General features: G+C 41.5%; 1 protein-coding gene across 4 annotated transcripts in view; it reads left to right on the forward strand.

The window, feature by feature from the left end:
• The window catches only part of LOC126427210 (serine/arginine repetitive matrix protein 2-like), a 328,833-nt gene that overhangs the window by 266,541 nt on the left and 43,250 nt on the right, over window positions 1–19,042 (forward strand). For 3 of the 4 annotated variants that reach the window (XM_050089442.1, XM_050089441.1, XM_050089443.1), the window contains exons 7-8: window positions 2,426–4,272; window positions 10,590–10,856. In XM_050089442.1, the coding sequence (XP_049945399.1) occupies window positions 2,426–4,272; window positions 10,590–10,856 (2,114 nt within the window). The remainder of the gene's footprint in view (window positions 1–2,425; window positions 4,273–10,589; window positions 10,857–19,042) is intronic. The other variant, XM_050089444.1, reaches the window with a different exon arrangement.

Consider the following 19,042-nt stretch of genomic DNA (forward strand, 5'->3'; position numbering starts at 1 on the left):
TTGCTGTGTCTGACAGAATCACAGAGTCATGAGCAAACCTCAAACCTTTTGTTTTTTTGCTCCCTGAACTTTAATTCCTTCTCCAAATATCAGTATGCCTTCCATTACTGCTTGCTCAGTGTGCAGAATAATATCGGGGATAGGGTACAATCACTGCTTCCCTTTCATGCTCTTTAACTCTTATAACTGTCACTTGCTTTCTGTACAAGTTGTATGTAGGCTTTTACTCCGTGTTATTTGTGTATTCCAATCAGTATTGTCAAATGCTTTCTCTAAGTCTACAGAAGCTATGAGCATAGGCTTGCCATTCTTTAACACATGTTCTAAGAAAAGCCATAGAGTCAGTATTGCCTCGTGTGTTCTAGTGTTTCTATGGAACTGAAACTGATTTTCCAAGAGGTCGGCTTCTATCAGTTTTTATGTTTTTCTGTAAATAACTCTTGTCAGTATTTTACAACCTCGACTTACTAAACTGATTGTTGAAACTGGATAGATTAAAAATACCTACTCACAAGGCAGTGCTAGGAGAACACACTTACAAAGGTATTAAAGTTTTCCAGCTTTCAGAGCCAGTGGCTCCTTTCTATGGCAGACGAGTTGAAGGGGAAGGCAGAGGAATGAAGGAAAAGGACTGGTGAGATTTAGGAAAAGGGTACAGTTAAGAAAAGTCAGTCACCCAGTTCAGGGAAGGCTTACCGGATGGTGTGAGAAAGAAAAACTGATTGTCTGCAGTCACCCACAATCAGTCTCCACCAGGTGACTTTTCCAAACTCTACCCCTTTTCCTAAACCTCACCGGTCATTTTCCTTCAGCCCCCTTCCTTCCGCTTTAATCCTTTTGCCAGGAGAAGGAGTCACTGGCTCTGAAAGTTTTCGGACTGATGTTTATAAGTGTGTTCTCATGCCATCACGTACAGTGAGTACATATTTTTATCTATACACTGTATTTTCAAAAAATGATTATTTTTGTTGATATAAACTGACAGTTACGTAATATTCACATCTGTCGAGCATCTTTTTCTTTTTCGGAATTACTACATTCTTCTTGAAGTCTAAGTGTATTTCACCTGTCTCATAGGTGTTGCACACCAGGTGAAATTGTTTTGTCATGGCTGGCTCTACTAAGAATGTTAACAGTTATGGGGAATTGTCGTTTACTGATCTCCTTCTATAATATTGCCTTCAAGGTAATTTCTGTTGTAAAACCATTCCTTATATTCCTTCTAACTTTTGCCTTGTTACAGTGATAAAATGAAATACATCAAATAATGGAAACGTGATTAATAGTTTTTAAAATTATGAAAAAGGAAGTGGATAAGTGCCAATATATGATGCCAAACAATTATGCTGGTAACTTAAGATACAGTAAAATATACTCGTGTATCAAGTTTAAGGAGAAATAACAATCGTAGTCGAGCTGCAGTGGTGAGATGATGACAGTGTAGCATAGCTGACAGTGATGTCCTCGATGTAGATGCCTTCCGCCTGGTCTGTGGGCTGTTGTAATAGCATATTTATAGTTTCGCAACTGGCTGTCTTACGTGGCTGGCAGTTAGGTGGCATAATTACTGTCTATTGTACACATTATTTTAGAGGTTGGGCAACTCCAGACAGTGAATAAAATCTTCCACTGGCTCTTACAAAACTTTTATTAAAAAGCTGTGATCAGTTGTCAGGTGATATGTACAAAAAATTGAAACATTAGAGAATTATAATGTTTTTAAAAATGGATGTGCCCTACCATAAAGTGCCATATATCAATGAGAGATGAGTACTCACAAGTTTCTTTACTTTTTTAAATAGTGAGGTGTAGAAAAATAAATCGTACAAGCCGAGTCCCATCGTTCGTCGTCAGGATTAAACCAATAGTGCACTAAAAGTGATCGTCTACGATCAAACTGACTGGGATTGCACCACACTGTGATGTTTATGGCACGGTGCGGTGTGATCCCACTTTTAGTGTGCTATTGCTTAAATCTTGATGACGAATGATGGAACTTATTTCGTAACATTTACGTTGTGTTGCTGTGACAGTTCAGACAAAATAGAAACAAACTTGTGAATACGCAGTTCTCATTGATATACGGTACTTTATAGTACGACACATCTATTTTTAAGACAGTTGTAATTCTTTAATGTTTCAATTTCATGTACAGATCACCTGGAGATGCATCTCCACTGATGTGAAACCAGTCGTGACTGTATAATAAAAGTATTTTAACAGCGAGTGCGGAAAGTTTTATTCACCACTGTCCGTTTTGGTGGAGAGATAAACCTACAATGCCCACGGTTTTGACCATCGATAAATTTTTGCCCATTGATGACAAATATATGAGAATTCCTTCAGATTCTTTGAAGATTTTGATGCCCAATTTGTCTCCCGTATACAAAGGAAAAAGACACTAAGACGTGCCTGTCTGTTTCAGTCGTGGCGGCCGGTACTTCAGGAAGGGGGCGCCCCTTCGGGTCGGCGGACTCGGTCACCCGACAGAGTGTAGTGAAGACGGAAAAGGCAGCCACTGTGAAGAATGAGGATACCGGCACAGGAAGTGCACGTACTTTTAAGACAGTAGACGTGCACACCCCGAAGAAAGTACCGAAGACGGAAAAGGTGGCGCAGGTCACCGCCACCGTGAAGAGCGAGGATGTCGCCGTGGGAAGAGTACGCACCTTCGAGTCGGTAGATGTGGGCATCCCGCAGAGAGTACTCGAGCCGGAAAAGGTGAAGAAGGTCGCCACCAACGTGAAGCGCGAGGATACTGCCGCGAGGAGGCCGCGCACCTTCGAGTCGATAGACCTGCGCACCCTGCAGAGTGTAGTCGAGTCGGAAAAGGCGGCGCGGGCTGCCGCCGCCGTGAAGAATAAGGATGCTGCCGCTTTCGCAGCTGCTTTGGGTGTGGAGAAGACGCCGTCTCTGGAAAAGCTGGTGCGGCGGAGGAAACTCGCCCGGATGGCGGACGCGATCGAGAAGCGCGACGCGGCCGCCCTCCTGGCCGCCAGGACGTCTGGCAGAAAGTCCGAGAGTTCTCCGGGGAAGGTGGCAGTGTCGGAGGAAATCCGAGAGGAGTCGACTCGAGAAGTGACCGACGACTCTAAAAAGGTCGCAGTTCCGGCAGCCGTGCCGCAGCCGGAAGGAGCAGTGCGGCCGGCGTCCGCCTCGAAATCCGAAGGTGCGGCGACAGTGATCGCCGCACTGAAGTCGAAGGACGCCGGGGTGGTGGCGGCCGCACTCGGAGCAAAGGGTGCCGCAGCACTGGCCGCTGCCCTGGAGCCGGATCGCACTCCGGCTGAGTCCGGGAGTCGGTCGGCCGTACCCGACGGGGCCACGGTAAGAGTCCCGTCAGCTCGGTCTCAGAGTCTGGAAAGTCTAGAGGTGGCGAAAGCACTGGCCGCTCTGAAGTTCAAGGACTCTGCTGCACTGCTGGATTCCCTCAAACCTGCAGACCACGCGACTCTGATGGCCGCCGTCAGGACCAGGGACAAGAGCGTCATCAGGTCAGTCCTCAGGTCGGAAGGTGTCGCGCCGATAGTAGCCGACTTGAGGGCGAAGGGCCTGCTCGTTCCGTCAAAATCTGAGGCCGCGAACCCGGCGACGACCGAGGGCAGACTCGCGACGACGACCGTCGTCCCGAAGGACTCGGCCGCGTGCGGGGGTGTCTCCGAGACCCGCAGACCCGGTGGAGCGGCGGCGAGGTCCGCTACTGCGGAGTCTGGAGATCCGCGTGTGGCGGTTTCGGGCGACCGGGCAGCCCCGGTGGCCGCACTGAGGTCTAGGAATGCCGGCGCTGTGGCGGCCGCTCTCAGGTCGAGGAACTCGGCAGCCGCGTCTGCCGCACTCGAGTCCGGGCCGACGGCGACCTCCCCCGGGTCGAAAGCGGTCAGGGCCCGGGGGCTCGCACTCAAGGCCAAGGTGCCGTCCGGCGCGAGGACGAAGAGTGCCGCAGCCAAGGCGGCCGCGGCCAAGCTCAAGGCGGCTGCGCTGGCGGCGAGGAAGGCGAAGAAGAGGGAGCACTGCCAGGAACCCGTGCTGCGCGTGTTCGAGGTGGACATGCGCTGCCCCTGGCACACGGTGTACGTCCCAGGCGACCGACACGCTACCGAGGGTAAGGTGGGAATTGCCGGTGTGCCGAAGGAGGAAGTAAAGGTGCCGAAAGGAGAGGCGGCCGAGGACTGCGAGGCCACGTGTTTTGGCCCCGCGAACAAGAAAATTAAGATGGAGTTAGACGAACTGATGCCTAACATTGGTGGCATTATAGAGGAAGTGGAAATGAAGGTAACTTTCTGTTTGCATAGAAGTATTACTTAAAAATATGTTATGTTGTTATAAAATACACAGGGTGAACCACCTAGCACCCACATCGTGTTTTAGTTTTTAATTTGTAAAAGGTAGGTAAATGAGGTTTTCAGGAAATGATAGTATGCTGTGAAGGTCACTTAATTTTGTTGTACAGTTAATGCTCTTCACTGTTAGAATGTATAAAAGCAAATATATTTTTTAATGGAACAGAAATTTCACGATGGAATGTAACAATATTAGAGAAGGAACGTTGGTACTCACCATATAGCAGAGATGCTGAGTTGCGATAGGCACAACAAAAAGATTCACACAATTATAGCTTTCGGCCATTAAGGCCTTTGTCAGCAATACACACACACACACACACACACACACACACACACACACACACACACACACAAATGGAACTTGCACACATGTCTGCAGTCTCAGATAACTGTAACTGGTTTCAGTTATCTGAGACTGCAGACGTGTGCGCAAGTTGCATTTGTGTGTGTGTGTGTGTGTGTGTGTGTGTGTGTGTGTGTGTGTGTGTGTGTGTGTTTTGCTGACAAAGGCCTTAATGGCCGAAAGCTATAATTGTGTGAATCTTTTTGTTGTGCCTATCACAACTCAGCATCTCCGCTCTATGGTGAGTGCAGTAGCCACCAGAAAGATCGCGGGAGGCGCACATCGGCACGGCGCGTCACGGACAGTAGTTGCCGCAAATAGAGTCCTGTCCACCAGAGGGCATGCGGGAATTCGGCCACGACCTCTGCCAGCGGAACAACAAGAACAATTCATCAGCGCGAGGCAAAGGATAGGTGTCCACCACCAATTGTGAATTGATGGCGGCCTTGAAATCACCACAAAGACGTAATTTTCCCGAGGGTTTCCTGACAATAACGAGGGGTGAAGCCCACTCACTAGAAGAAATTGGAAGAACGACCCCTAGGGCTGTCAGCCGGTCGAGCTCTTCTTTTACTACCGTCCGTGACGCGCCGTGCTGATGTGCGTCTCCCGCGATCTTTCTGGTGGCTACTGCAGTGAATACCAACTTTCCTTCTCTAATATTGTTTTAATGGAATAGTATAGTTTTTAAGGACATTTGAAGAGATGTGTACAGTAATGTAACACTCATTAATATTGGTGTTGAAACTTTTTGCACTAATTGGCAAGGAGGCCAGAATTCATTATTGCAGTGTAAACACCGTCATCTGGGATTCTCATGCCAAGCTCTATCTTTATGAATAACAAAAAGAAGGTCGTACAACATTATGATAAAATATATTTCGTCGTCAATGTATGGTAAGCTGCAATTGTTGCAAATGCGACTGACAGCTTTAATCGTGGGTAATAAAGGTAATTTTTCCCTCTAGTGGCTCTCACTGTTCTTTTCGGTTGTGATAGTTTATTTATGACAAATTTTATTGGCAAATATATGTATTGTGATGGCACAGTTACAATGCTCAGCTCCTTGAAGAGGTATCTTTGTTATGTCTGTGGGTGAACACTACAAATTACTCTTATTGCTCACTTTTCTTTCAGAGTGGTGAGTTACACCAGAAATTGTTCTATAAGACATTACTGAGGGAAGGTATGCAAAATATATCAGGATGTTAATTTGTTTCTAAGATTAGCAATTATACAAAGAGCAAAAGGAACTGAACATAATTGTTTGAGAAACTCAGTAATATGCTTCTTCCAATTCAAGATTTCATCAATATACACACCAAAAAATTTGTAGCATTTTTCCACATTTATCGTCTCCTGCTCACGTGCTGCATCAATTCTTAGTACGACTATTGTCGTACGGAACTGAATAGAGGGTTTCTTCAAACGTGGGGAGAGTCCGTTGTCTGAGGAACACTTAATAATTCATCCCTTCTGTTGGTTTCTCTCTAAGGAGATTCATTATAACACTAGTATCATCTGCAAAAAGTACCAGTTTTGCTTGTTAAAAGGAAGATCATTCACATATATAGAAATGCTGAGTCCATTAGACTGTACCTAACTGAACTTATTTCCATGTATCCTTTCAACATTGCAAGCCTATTTCCATGCACCACGAAGAGTATAGATGATGTCTCAGTTAGAGTTGTTGCACACTATGATTGCAGTGGCTTCTGTGATGATAGTTCCCAGTAAGTAGATGCATCCAATAAATATGACAATTGACTCCTATACAAACAAATCTGACATGGCAAGAAAAATGAGAAACAATTATCCCACAATAGCACTGCAAAAAAGTAAGTTTTCATGTTAATTTCACCCTCGTTTGTACGAGGGTTGGAACTTAAATAGCGGCAACTATTTAATCGCAACCGAGTTACATGTTTGCACCTGTTGCTGTCGTTCAGAGTAGTCACCAGTGTCGTGTAGAACCCATTGCACAGCAATGTGGAAGGCGTAGTATACCGTTAGCAGAGCCTGTTCTGTCGACGGTGCAAATGGAGCAGTCTGAACTTTTGGTGATTCTCGTGTACAACTGTGACGGTGTTATCCTAACGCATTACGTTCCTCCACGGCAGACTGTCAGTGCACAGTATTACTGTTCGTTTTTGGAGCATCACCTGCGACCAGCTTTGCGAAAAAAGCGGCGACACTTTCTGCACAACCAGACATCATTTTGCACGACTTAATGCGCGGGCGCATACAGCGAGAGCTGTGGCTGCTGTGTTCGGTCAACGGGACTGGGAAGTACTACCGTCCACCACACTCCCCGGACTTAACTCCTTGTGACTTAGATTTGATTCTGAAGATGAAGGAACCACTTCATGGCATTCACTTCAGAACTGCTCCAGAGATTCGACAGGCAGTAGACCACTCCATTCGCACTGTCAATACGACAGGCTCTGCTAACGGTATGCTACGCCTTCCACATTGCTGGTGACGGGTCCTATACAACGCTGGTGACTACTCTGAAGGACAATAACAGGTGCAAACATATAACTCTCTTGTATCGGTTGTGAATAAATAGTTGCCACTATTTAAGTTCCGACCCTCGTATGCTAATAGACTTCACAGATGTACAAAAATGGTGTTAGCTTTACTCCTCTCATTGTTTGCATTCTTCCTAACACTTTCCAGGTTGCATTGATGTATGTATATAATTATACAGGTAATATTACTAGGGAAGCATTGCAGTGGTTGGAAGTCATCCTTATAGATGTAGAAAATCAGGCAGTTTATCTTAATATAGATGCTGTAGGTGGTGAAAATGGGGGGATTACCTTCACTTACAGGGTTTTCTCACTTATTCAGTTTGGAGTGTCACTCACCTCAGTGTAGAAAAAGTTAAGATTAGATTAGTTTTTCGTTCCATAGGTCCGTGTTGAGGAGATCCTCGTGGATGTGGAACATGTCACTTTTTTTAAAAAAAAAAAAAGCTGAAATAACAATACTAACAGTATGAATATATACAACACATCATTTGTTTTTATTAAAAAGTTCGTCAGTGGAGTAGAAGGAGTTGGCCACTAGTAAGTCTTTCAGGCTCCTTGCAAACTGATCTTTAGTTGTAACTAAATTTTTTTATGTTTGCTGGCAAATTATTGAAGATGAGTGTTCCTGAGTAGTGGACCACTTTTTGAACTAAAGTAAGTGCTTTTAAGTCCTTGTGCAGATCATTTTTGTTCCTGGTATTGAATGTATGAACTGAGCTGTTTGTTGGAAAAAGAGATATATTATTTAGGACAAATTTCATTAAGGAGTAAATATACTGAGAGGCAGTAATTAGTATACCCAGTTCTTTGAAGAGGTTTCTGCAGGATGTCCGTGAATTTACTCCACAAGTAATACGTATTACATGCTTTTGGACTCTGAAAACTTTTGTTTGACTTGAAGAGTTACCCGAACATATTATACCATATGGCATTATGGAATGAAAGTAGGCAAAGTATGCAAGCTTTTTCACTTTTATGTCGCCTATGTCTGCTAACACTCGAATTGCAAATACAGATTTGTTAAGGTGTTTCTGCAGTTCTGTGGTGTGCTCCTCCCAACTGAATTTATTATCAAGTTGTAATCCCAGGAATTTAAGACTGTCAACCTCTTCTATCTGCTCTTCTTCGTACTTTATGCATATGCTGGGTGGAAACCTCTTACAGGTTCTGAATTGCATATAGTGAGTCTTTTCGAAGTTTAATGCCAGTGAGTTGGCTTTAAACCATTTATTAATATCCATGAAAATATCATTAGCAGATCTTTCTAGAACTACACTCGACATACTATTTATTGCAATACTTGTGTCATCTGCAAACAAAACGAACTCTGATTCTGGCAGTGTAACCGATGAGAGATCATTAATGTACACAAGAAAAAGCAATGGCCCTCAGATGGATCCTTGTGGGACACCACATGTAATTTCTTCCCATTCTGATGATGACTGATGACTTAATTCACTAGTCCCTTACACTGACACCCTTTGTTTCCTGTTAGCGAGGTACGACTTGAACCACTTTGCAGCACTGCCCGTGACACCATAGATTTCTAATTTACTTAAAAGGATGTTGTGGTTTACACAATCGAATGCCTTTGACAAACCACAGAAAATACCTTTTGCTTGTAACTTGTTATTTAATGAATTAAGTACATTTTCACTGTAGGTGTAAATAGCCTTTTCGAAATCAGAACCCTTCAGAAATCCAAACTGTGTTCTTGATAATATGTTATTTGTGGTAAGATGGTTGAGAAGCTGCCTGTACATTACTTTTTCTAAAATTTTTGAAAATGCTGGCAAAAGTAAAATCGGTCTGTAGTTTGATGGTATCTCTTTATCCCCTTTCTTGAATAGAGGCTTAACATCTACATATTTTAGCCAATCAGGAAATGTCCCAGTTATAATAGACTGGTTTCACAAGTAGCTTCGAATTGTACTAAACTCACAAGAACCTACGTTAATTAACTTTGTTGATATTTATCCTGACCACCAGAATGCATTGTTTTTAAAGATTTTATTATGGAAGTTATTTCTTTTGGTGAAGTGAGTGACATATTCATGTACCTGAAGCTATTTGTAAAGGCTAGTTTCAGATATTCAAGGGCATTATTTACTGATCCTGACAATCCCATTCTATCAGTAACGGATATAAAGTACTTGTTAAATAGATTTGCCACACTATGCCCATCGGTTACTAATGTGTTATCTACCCTTAGTGCTATTTGCTCCTGTTGCTTTCTGGTTCTACCAGTCTCCTCTTTCACTATATCCCATATTGTTTTTATTTTGTTCCCTGACATTTCTATCTTCTTCTCGTAGTGCATTTGTTTAGATGTCTGAATTACTTTTTTTAATATTTTACAGTATTCCTTGTATTTAGCTAAATCATCAACATTGGCGCTATTCTTGGTCGACAGATACATTTTCCTTTTTGTCTTACAGGAAATCTTTATTCCTTGTGTGATCCATGGTTTTGTTATAGACTTCTGTTTAATTTGAGTAACTTTTAGAGGAAAACAGTTTTCAAACATGGTACTGACATTGTTCATGAATGTGTTATATTTTTCATTCATGTCATGAGCACTATAAACATCTTTCCAGTTCATATCTTTGAGCAGTTTTCTAAAACACTTCATTTTTGGTTGATTGTATACTCTTCTGTACTCAGATTTAGCAGTCTTGATAATCTGCTTAGAATTTACATCTAAAACAAGGAGCTGCATGTCATGATCTGATAGTCCATTTATTACAGGTTTTATGATATGATTTTGTTCCTTTGATTTGTCTATAAAGATGTTATCAGTGGCTGTCCTTGAGGATTTAGTGATCCTAGTTGGAAAGTTTACAGTGTGAGTTAGATTGAAAGACAACATTACTAACTGCAGTAAATGTTTACTGGAAGATTGCATTAGAAAATCTGTATTAAAGTCACCAGCAATCAAAATTTCTTTGTTTCTTCCTGTGAAATAAACCAAAAGAGCTTCTAGATGATTTATGAGTAGATTATAATTTCCTCCATGTGCTCGGTAAATAGTTACTATTATATAGGATCTGTTGTGGAACTCTACTTCTGTTGCACATGCTTCTAGATGCTGCTCTACACAGAATTTATTAATGTCAATGTTCTGGAATTTATGGCAGTTTTTAATAAATGTGGCAACTCCTCCTCCATCCATATCTACTCTGCAGAAGTAGGAAGCTAGCTTAAATCCTGAAATGTCTAACACATCTATACCAATGGTCACTTGATGATCAGAGAGGCAGATGATGTCAATTTGGTTAGACGAATTCATTTCATTGATACAAACGAGTAGTCAGTGAGTGGAGGGCTCTGTAGCAACATATTATGTGGGACTTCTGTCGGCGTTTACAGATGGAGACGAACGACGAGGTGGCAGACGATATGGCCAGTGTGAGCGGCAGCGGCAACCACGCGGACCTGTCGACCGAGTCGACGCTGTCAGCGACGTCTCCTCGAGCTGACGAAGACATAGACGACGACTGCCGGGATGTGGACATGGACATGGATGCGGGGGAGGTGATGCTGCAGCCGCCTCTGGGGGCAGACGAAGCTGACCTTGTGGCGGTGGCACAGGGCGTCGCCATGGTCGGGGCGGAGGAGGAAGTTGCCGGTCAGCAGGTGATGGGCACTGCTCAGTTTAGTTACTCACAGCTAAGGGAATAACACAGCCAATATAATAGTGGGGAAAAACACATTGCTTATTTTGTACGAGTTTATGGCCCGAGCGTATTCTCTGAGAGTGCTGTGTTTGGTACACAAATTGAACCGTCTGAAGGTCGGGCTAAGCGTAAAACTTTTATTGTGAGAACATTATTTGTTCACTCAGTGAAATTGCCATCTGACTAGATTTTTGATTGGATTCTAGCCTTTCTAGCTGATAGGACTCAACATGTTGTTGTTGTTGTTGTGGTCTTCAGTCCTGAGACTGGTTTGATGCAGCTCTCCATGCTACTCTATCCTGTGCAAGCTTTTTCATCTCCCAGTACCTACTGCAACCTACATCCTTCTGAATCTGCTTAGTGTATTCATCTCTTGGTCTCCCTCTACGATTTTTACCCTCCACGCTGCCCTCCAATACTAAATTGGTGATCCCTTGATGCCTCAGAACATGTCCTACCAACCGATCTTTTCTTCTGGTCAAGTTGTGCCACAAACTTCTCTTCTCCCCAATCCTATTCAATACTTCCTCATTAGTTATGTGATCTACCCATCTAATCTTCAGCATTCTTCTGTAGCACCACATTTCGAAAGCTTCTATTCTCTTCTTGTCCGAACTATTTATCGTCCATGTTTCACTTCCATACATGGCTACACCCCATACGAATACTTTCAGAAATGACTTCCTGACACTTAAATCAATACTGGATGTTAACAAATTTCTCTTCTTCAGAAACGCTTTCCTTGCCATTGCCAGCCTACATTTTATATCCTCTCTACTTCGACCATCATCAGTTATTTTGCTCCCCAAATAGCAAAACTCCTTTACTACTTTAAGTGCCTCATTTCCTAATCTAATTCCCTCAGCATCACCCGACTTAATTAGACTACATTCCATTATCCTTGTTTTGCTTTTGTTGATGTTCATCTTATATCCTCCTTTCAAGACACTGTCCATTCCATTCAACTGCTCTTCCAAGTCCTTTGCTGTCTCTGACAGAATTACAATGTCATCGGCGAACCTCAAAGTTTTTATTTCTTCTCCCTGAATTTTAATACCTACTCCGAATTTTTCTTTTGTTTCCTTTACTGCTTGCTCAATATACAGATTGAACAACATCGGGGAGAGGCTACAACCCTGTCTTACTCCCTTCCCAACCACTGCTTCCCTTTCATGTCCCTCGACTCTTATAACTGCCATCTGGTTTCTGTACAAATTGTAAATAGCCTTTTGCTCCCTGTGTTTTACCCCTGCCACCTTTAGAATTTGAAAGAGAGTATTCCAGTCAACATTGTCAAAAGCTTTCTCTAAGTCTACAAATGCTAGAAACGTAGGTTTGCCTTTCCTTAATCTTTCTTCTAAGATAAGTCGTAAGGTCAGTATTGCCTCACGTGTTCCAGTGTTTCTACGGAATCCAAACTGATCTTCCCCGAGGTTGGCTTCTACTAGTTTTTCCATTCGTCTGTAAAGAATTCGTGTTAGTATTTTGCAGCTGTGACTTATTAAGCTGATAGTTCGGTAATTTTCACATCTGTCAACACCTGCTTTCTTTGGGATTGGAATTATTATATTCTTCTTGAAGTCTGAGGGTATTTCGCCTGTTTCATACATCTTGCTCACCAGATGGTAGAGTTTTGTCAGGACTGGCTCTCCCACGGCCGTCAGTAGTTCCAATGGAATATTGTCTACTTCGGGGGCCTTGTTTCGACTCAGGTCTTTCAGTGCTCTGTTAAACTCTTCGCGCAGTATCATATCTCCCATTTCATCTTCATCTACATCCTCTTCCATTTCCATAATATTGTCCTCAAGTACATCGCCCTTGTATAGACCCTCTATATACTCCTTCCACCTTTCTGCTTTCCCTTCTTTGCTTAGAACTGGGTTTCCATCTGAGCTCTTGATATTCATACAAGTCGTTCTCTTATCTCCAAAGGTCTCTTTAATTTTCCTGTAGGCGGTATCTATCTTACCCCTAGTGAGATAGGCCTCTACATCCTTACATTTGTCCTCTAGCCATCCCTGCTTAGCCATTTTGCACTTCCTGTCGATCTCATTTTTGACACGTTTGTATTCCTTTTTGCCTGTTTCACTTACTGCATTTTTATATTTTCTCCTTTCATCAATTAAATTCAATATTTCTTCTGTTACCCAAGGATTTCTACTAGCCCTCGTCTTTTTACCTACTTGATCCTCTGCTGCCTTCACTACTTCATCCCTCAAAGCTACCCATTCTTCTTCTACTGCATTTATTTCCCCCATTCCTGTCAATTGCTCCCTTATGCTCTCCCTGAATCTCTGTACAATCTCTGGTTCTTTCAGTTTATCCAGGTCCCATCTCCTTAAATTCCCACCTTTTTGCAGTTTCTTCAGTTTTAATCTACAGGTCATAACCAATAGATTGTGGTCAGAGTCCATATCTGCCCCTGGAAATGTCTTACAATTTAAAACCTGGTTCCTAAATCTCTGTCTTACCATTATATAATCTATCTGATACCTTTTAGTATCTCCAGGGTTCTTCCATGTATACAACCTTCTTTCATGATTCTTAAACCAAGTGTTAGTTATGATTATGTTGTGCTCTGTGCAAAATTCTACCAGGCGGCTTCCTCTTTCAGTTCTGTCCCCAAATCCATATTCACCTACTATGTTTCCTTCTCTCCCTTTTCCTACACTCGAATTCCAGTCACCCATGACTATTAAATTTTCGTCTCCCTTCACAATCTGAATAATTTCTTTTATTTCATCATACTTTTCTTCAATTTCTTCGTCATCTGCAGAGCTAGTTGGCATATGAACTTGTACTACTGTAGTAGGTGTGGGCTTCGTATCTATATTGGCCACAATAATGCGTTCACTATGCTGTTTGTAGTAGCTTACCCGCATTCCTATTTTCCTATTCATTATTAAACCTACTCCTGCATTACCCCTATTTGATTTTGTGTTTATAACCCTGTAGTCACCTGACCAGAAGTCTTGTTCCTCCTGCCACTGAACTTCACTAATTCCCACTATATCTAACTTCAACCTATCCATTTCCCTTTTTAAATTTTCTAACCTACCTGCCCGATTAAGGGATCTGACATTCCACGCTCCGATCCGTAGAACGCCAGTTTTCTTTCTCCTGATAACGACATCCTCTTGAGTAGTCCCTCCCGGAGATCCGAATGGGGGACTATTTTACCTCCGGAATATTTTACCCAAGAGGACGCCATCATCATGTAATCATACAGTAAAGCTGCATGCCCTCGGGAAGAATTACGGCTGTAGTTTCCCCTTGCTTTCAGCCGTTCGCAGTACCAGCACAGCAAGGCCATTTTGGTTATTGTTACAAGGCCAGATCAGTCAATCATCCAGACTGTTGCCCTTGCAACTACTGAAAAGGCTGCTGCCCCTCATCAGGAACCACACGTTTGTCTGGCCTCTCAACAGATACCCCTCCGTTGTGGTTGCACCTACGGTACGGCTATCTGTATCGCTGAGGCACGCAAGCCTCCCCACCAACGGCAAGGTCCATGGTTCATGGGGGGGGAACATGTTCTTAACAGGATTAAACTGGCAGATGTGTTAGGGGGTACTGGAAAGTAATGTTGAATTCATTTGCCATCTATCAGCTTACTGTGTACTTCAAAGTCGTGCTGAAGACATTTTAAAGTTGGAGTAATTTGTTTACTTGTAAAACATTAAACCTTACTTTTTTCCCCCCAGTCTATGGTGAAATGGCCAGCCAAATACCAGAAGAGGTGCATGTCTGATGTCATATGCTTTTTGAGTTTCACAACAGTAGTAACACAACAGTTGCTACCAAAACCATTTGCAATGTTTAACCAAGTGCATTAGATGTTCGTAAGTGCCAGAAGTGATTTTCTAAGTTGATATCCGGTAATTTTTAGGTCTTGCTGACCTGTGTATTGATGACTAAGTCCAATTGCTTTAAACAGTGACATGTTAAGGGCAAAAGTGGAACCAAATCCGTGTCAGACAATTAAGTCAGACAACACTCGTAACCAGCCTCGGTTGACCATCCGAGAACATTTGCTGCCCTTGATGAAGACAAAGCTAATTGATCCATTACATGCAACTTATTGCTTCAGCGGCACAATACAGATGCAATTTTTGATAGCTTCTTCAATGGGCATGAGAAATGGGTCCTTTATGATAATCCAAAATACAAAATGCAGTGGCTCTCTCTGCATGAATTGTCACTAAATACACACCATAAAGACAGTTTTGTGTATTTGGTGGAGTGTAGGTGGTCTCGTTCATTTTTAAGTTCTGAAATCTGGATAAACTGTGAATGCAGCCCTTTGCTGTTAATGATTAGATCGAGTAAATCAGTCTTTTAAGTGAAAAGTGGCCAGTGATTGTCATCAGAAAAGGCTTATTCTACGACGTAATGATGCGAGACTACACCTTACAACGTGAGCCCTGGAAAAAGTTAATGAATTGGGGTGGGAAGTATTGCCTCACCCACCATACTCGACCCATGTTGTGCCTTTGGATTTCTATTTATTCCAATTGTTACATTTTCTAATTGGAAAAAAAATTGAAAATGTGGATTATGTCCAAATGCTGTCACCAGATATTTTGCTCGAAAAGCAATTGATTTTTTATCGACCTGGCATCAAAAACGTGTGCACTAATGATAAAGGCTGTTGATAACAAGGGTGATCATTTTTTATTTTATCTGGAGCCACAGCTATTGTAAATTTTTCGAATGTTATTGTCACCATTTGACTGTAATAATTTTTATTTTATTCTAATAGCATCCGTATTTTGGCCTTGTAGCCAATTTCAAGTGCAAAAACTGGAATAAACCACAGAAATATAAATCACAAAAATGAGGAACAAGGCGACCATGTAAAATGGTGTATAAATATCACGAATCTTTACTTTATTTATGTGTCAGAAAACATCAGGCTGGTATGAAGTACAAGTTCTTGTCGAAAAAGCACGTCTGATCATATAGGCCAGATCTGTCGTTAGTAAAAGTGATCACATTTATAAAACACGTAAATATATTGCAGACTTTCCTTTCTGGACCCTATTGTACAGCTGTAATATGAAACTGCTAACTAATAAACAGGTATGCACCACACTGTTTTGTCTGAACAACATCTGACATGCACAGAGATGAAACGATCTTCCAGAGATCGCCTGAGAGACATCACAGTCTGTACAATGCAACCTGTGGAGTTCCCAACCCACTCCACTGCCACCCCTATCCATTTGAATAATGTTGGATGTTCTGTTGGCTCTTGAACTGCATCCATTTTCCCTCCTCTGCCCAACCATGTCTTCACCATTGCATTATTGTTCCCTCAGTTGATTGTGCTGGTGTGGGGGCTTTTGTGTACTGCCATCGCCATTTGTAATGATGTACATTACTATTCACCTCTATAGGTGCACCATGTTTTACATGATTAAGGGGCTCCGGAACGCCCTATACGTGCAATGTTAAAATAATGCTTATAAATTACATGTTTCCTCACAAAGTATTTGAGGTAGGAAGTTGAACTTTTTACAGATTATTTATTGGAATATGGGCTACAACTTAACACAGGGATTTTACAAAATTTTAGTTTAGTTATTAAAGATGATTATTTTTCAATTGTAATGAAAATTCACAACATTTTTTAGCAATTTTTTGTTTATATATTCAAAAATATACAGTTTTTTGGAAAAAGCCTGTGTTAAATTATGCAGAAGGTACTGTGTAACATTTACTGAAAGTTTGAAACAAATATGTTTGGAAGATCCTTAGAAAACATGTAATTAGTATGAGAAAATAAAAGTTTTGGGAATCGAGCAACAAAGATTGAATTAACTTTTTAGTGCATTCCAGGTCCATAGGATGGATTATCTTCATCCTCTGCAAACTCCTCTTCCAGCTTCCTCTTCTTCCTCCTCCTGTTTACTCTTGCTTGTATTTCTAGACTCTTTACAGCCCTGTCTGCAGCCCGAAGGCGTTCCTTGTCTAAAGCAAGCATCGCTCGTACCATGTTAGAACCTATCTTCATTCCCATATTTCTAAATACCTTGCACCTTACAATGTTGCCATCATTGAAAGTCGCAACAGCATCATACACACCAAAGTGAAGTGTTTCTATTCCAACAAATACAGTCTTGGGGATTCTTGACCATATAACACTATTTACACTTCCATTGGGGTTTTTGAGTTTTTCCGTGAATACACTTTTTCAACAGTTCAGGTGCTGCTAAGTCTCTGAAAATAGGTTTTATCATCACCTCAATTATTGCATGAGGCAGACTATGCTTATGAGTGTACACTTCACCAGTTAGCAATCCTTTGTTATATGTACACCAACTGTCTTCTTCTTTGGGACACAAGCTATGTTGGGGATTTTCATCGGTTGAAGAAGTATGAAACAAAAGAGCCCAAACAGCCTTCTTCATTTCGTCGACACTTTGTGTATTTTGCCTAATAGCCATTCCATAATAGTTCTGTATTTTGTCAATTACACTGTCACTTAACCTTCCCTTCTCATCCAACCCTTTACCATCACTGAGCTTTTGTTTTTTGTACGAAGCTTTCAGTCGCCGAAGTCTTGTTCCCATTCGCTTCTGTACGTGTCCAATACACTCAAATTTCTGCACTACATCATCACCACCATAGGGCTTCAGTCCTTGAACATGTTTGAAACTTTTAGAATCACCGTCACCAAGGTAATTAACATATCGCACTTTATCACACGCCTCAGAACGCTGGAATATACTGGCAACACCAGCCACTTCCATTCCTCCACTACTGCCACTATAGTTAGCTTTGCAATTATTTTCATGTGTACCCTTATATTTTTGTGGACATCTACAATACTTTGATATTACTGCTACATCTAAAACTTTCCCTGTATACGTACTGGTGGCAGATACTACACCATGAAGAGATGTGTGTCCCCGTTTATGCCAGGTACCATCGAACGCTGCAGTCAAATCTCTGTTACCATTATTTTCCATTACTGCCTCTTCCACAGCGTTCTTCATAGATTCTATACAGACATCTTCTACTTTAGACCCTATTAATTTATTATAGGTCGTAAACTTGGTTGGGGGATTTGGAAGATTCATGATGCCACAGAAAATTGCACCTGCAGTAGCACCCTTACCAACTGAACGCAAGGAATAAACAAATCTCATGTTGTGTTCGTAGATTTTGCTACCATTTTCTTCAGTTGCAGTAACTGCAACACTGTTCCACAAGGTGGTCATGTATGAACACTTATCACATTTCAGTTGTATTTCACTAGCAAGTCCTACGTGCTTTATTATGAAGAGTTCCAGACCAACTTCACTACAATGAATACATCTTACACAGTTTGAAAAAATTCCTTTGAGAACCGACATATCAAATATTTCATTCACATCCGATTTGCCCATAAAACATTCATAGTTTTCACTCATTGAACCAAGCTTCTTCTGTGAAGTATTTTCTTTCCCACTTTGACTGCTATGGGCAGGTGTACTTGAGAGATTAGGTTCACTCACTTGGTTATCGTCTTTATTGTTTACAGTAATAACACATACCTTTGGCTTTCCAACATTTCTCCTTTTCTTAAAACCCTTCAGAGGATTTCTAATAACTTTACTTTTACTCATTATTATACTTCAACAAAACAGAGACCCAAGAAACAGAATTAATTACAAATATTTTCGAGATAACGACAGAGTAAATAAACATGAAACAATCGACAATCACACCAGCGATATATATTGAACCATCACAGGTTAGCCACAACACATACTTTATCTCACATCACTAAAATGTACCTGATGAACACGGACGTTAATAATAACACCATTTGACAGCAGTTTAACAGCGCCACAGTGGGTCATGCCCATGTAGAACACATTTCAAAAAAAATTTAAAAATAGTTGTAGTCTTCGGAATTGAATAAATTATATATCTATTAAAAGGTAAATAGTCTGTAGATTCAGAAAACGCAAAAAAGTAAAAATTGAACTTTTCATGATTTTGAGCCTTTCCGGAGCCCCTTAACTGTATTACAAGTTAGAAATTTCATTTTTGTTTCAAATGTATTAAGATAAGACACTTCATAATGTTCTCATGTGAACTTTAATAATGGAACTCCATTTCATATACTGTAACCACTGTTGTATACCATTGTAT

The sequence above is a fragment of the Schistocerca serialis genome, chromosome 11, assembly GCF_023864345.2.
Source record: "Schistocerca serialis cubense isolate TAMUIC-IGC-003099 chromosome 11, iqSchSeri2.2, whole genome shotgun sequence".
NCBI lineage: Eukaryota > Metazoa > Arthropoda > Insecta > Orthoptera > Acrididae > Schistocerca > Schistocerca serialis.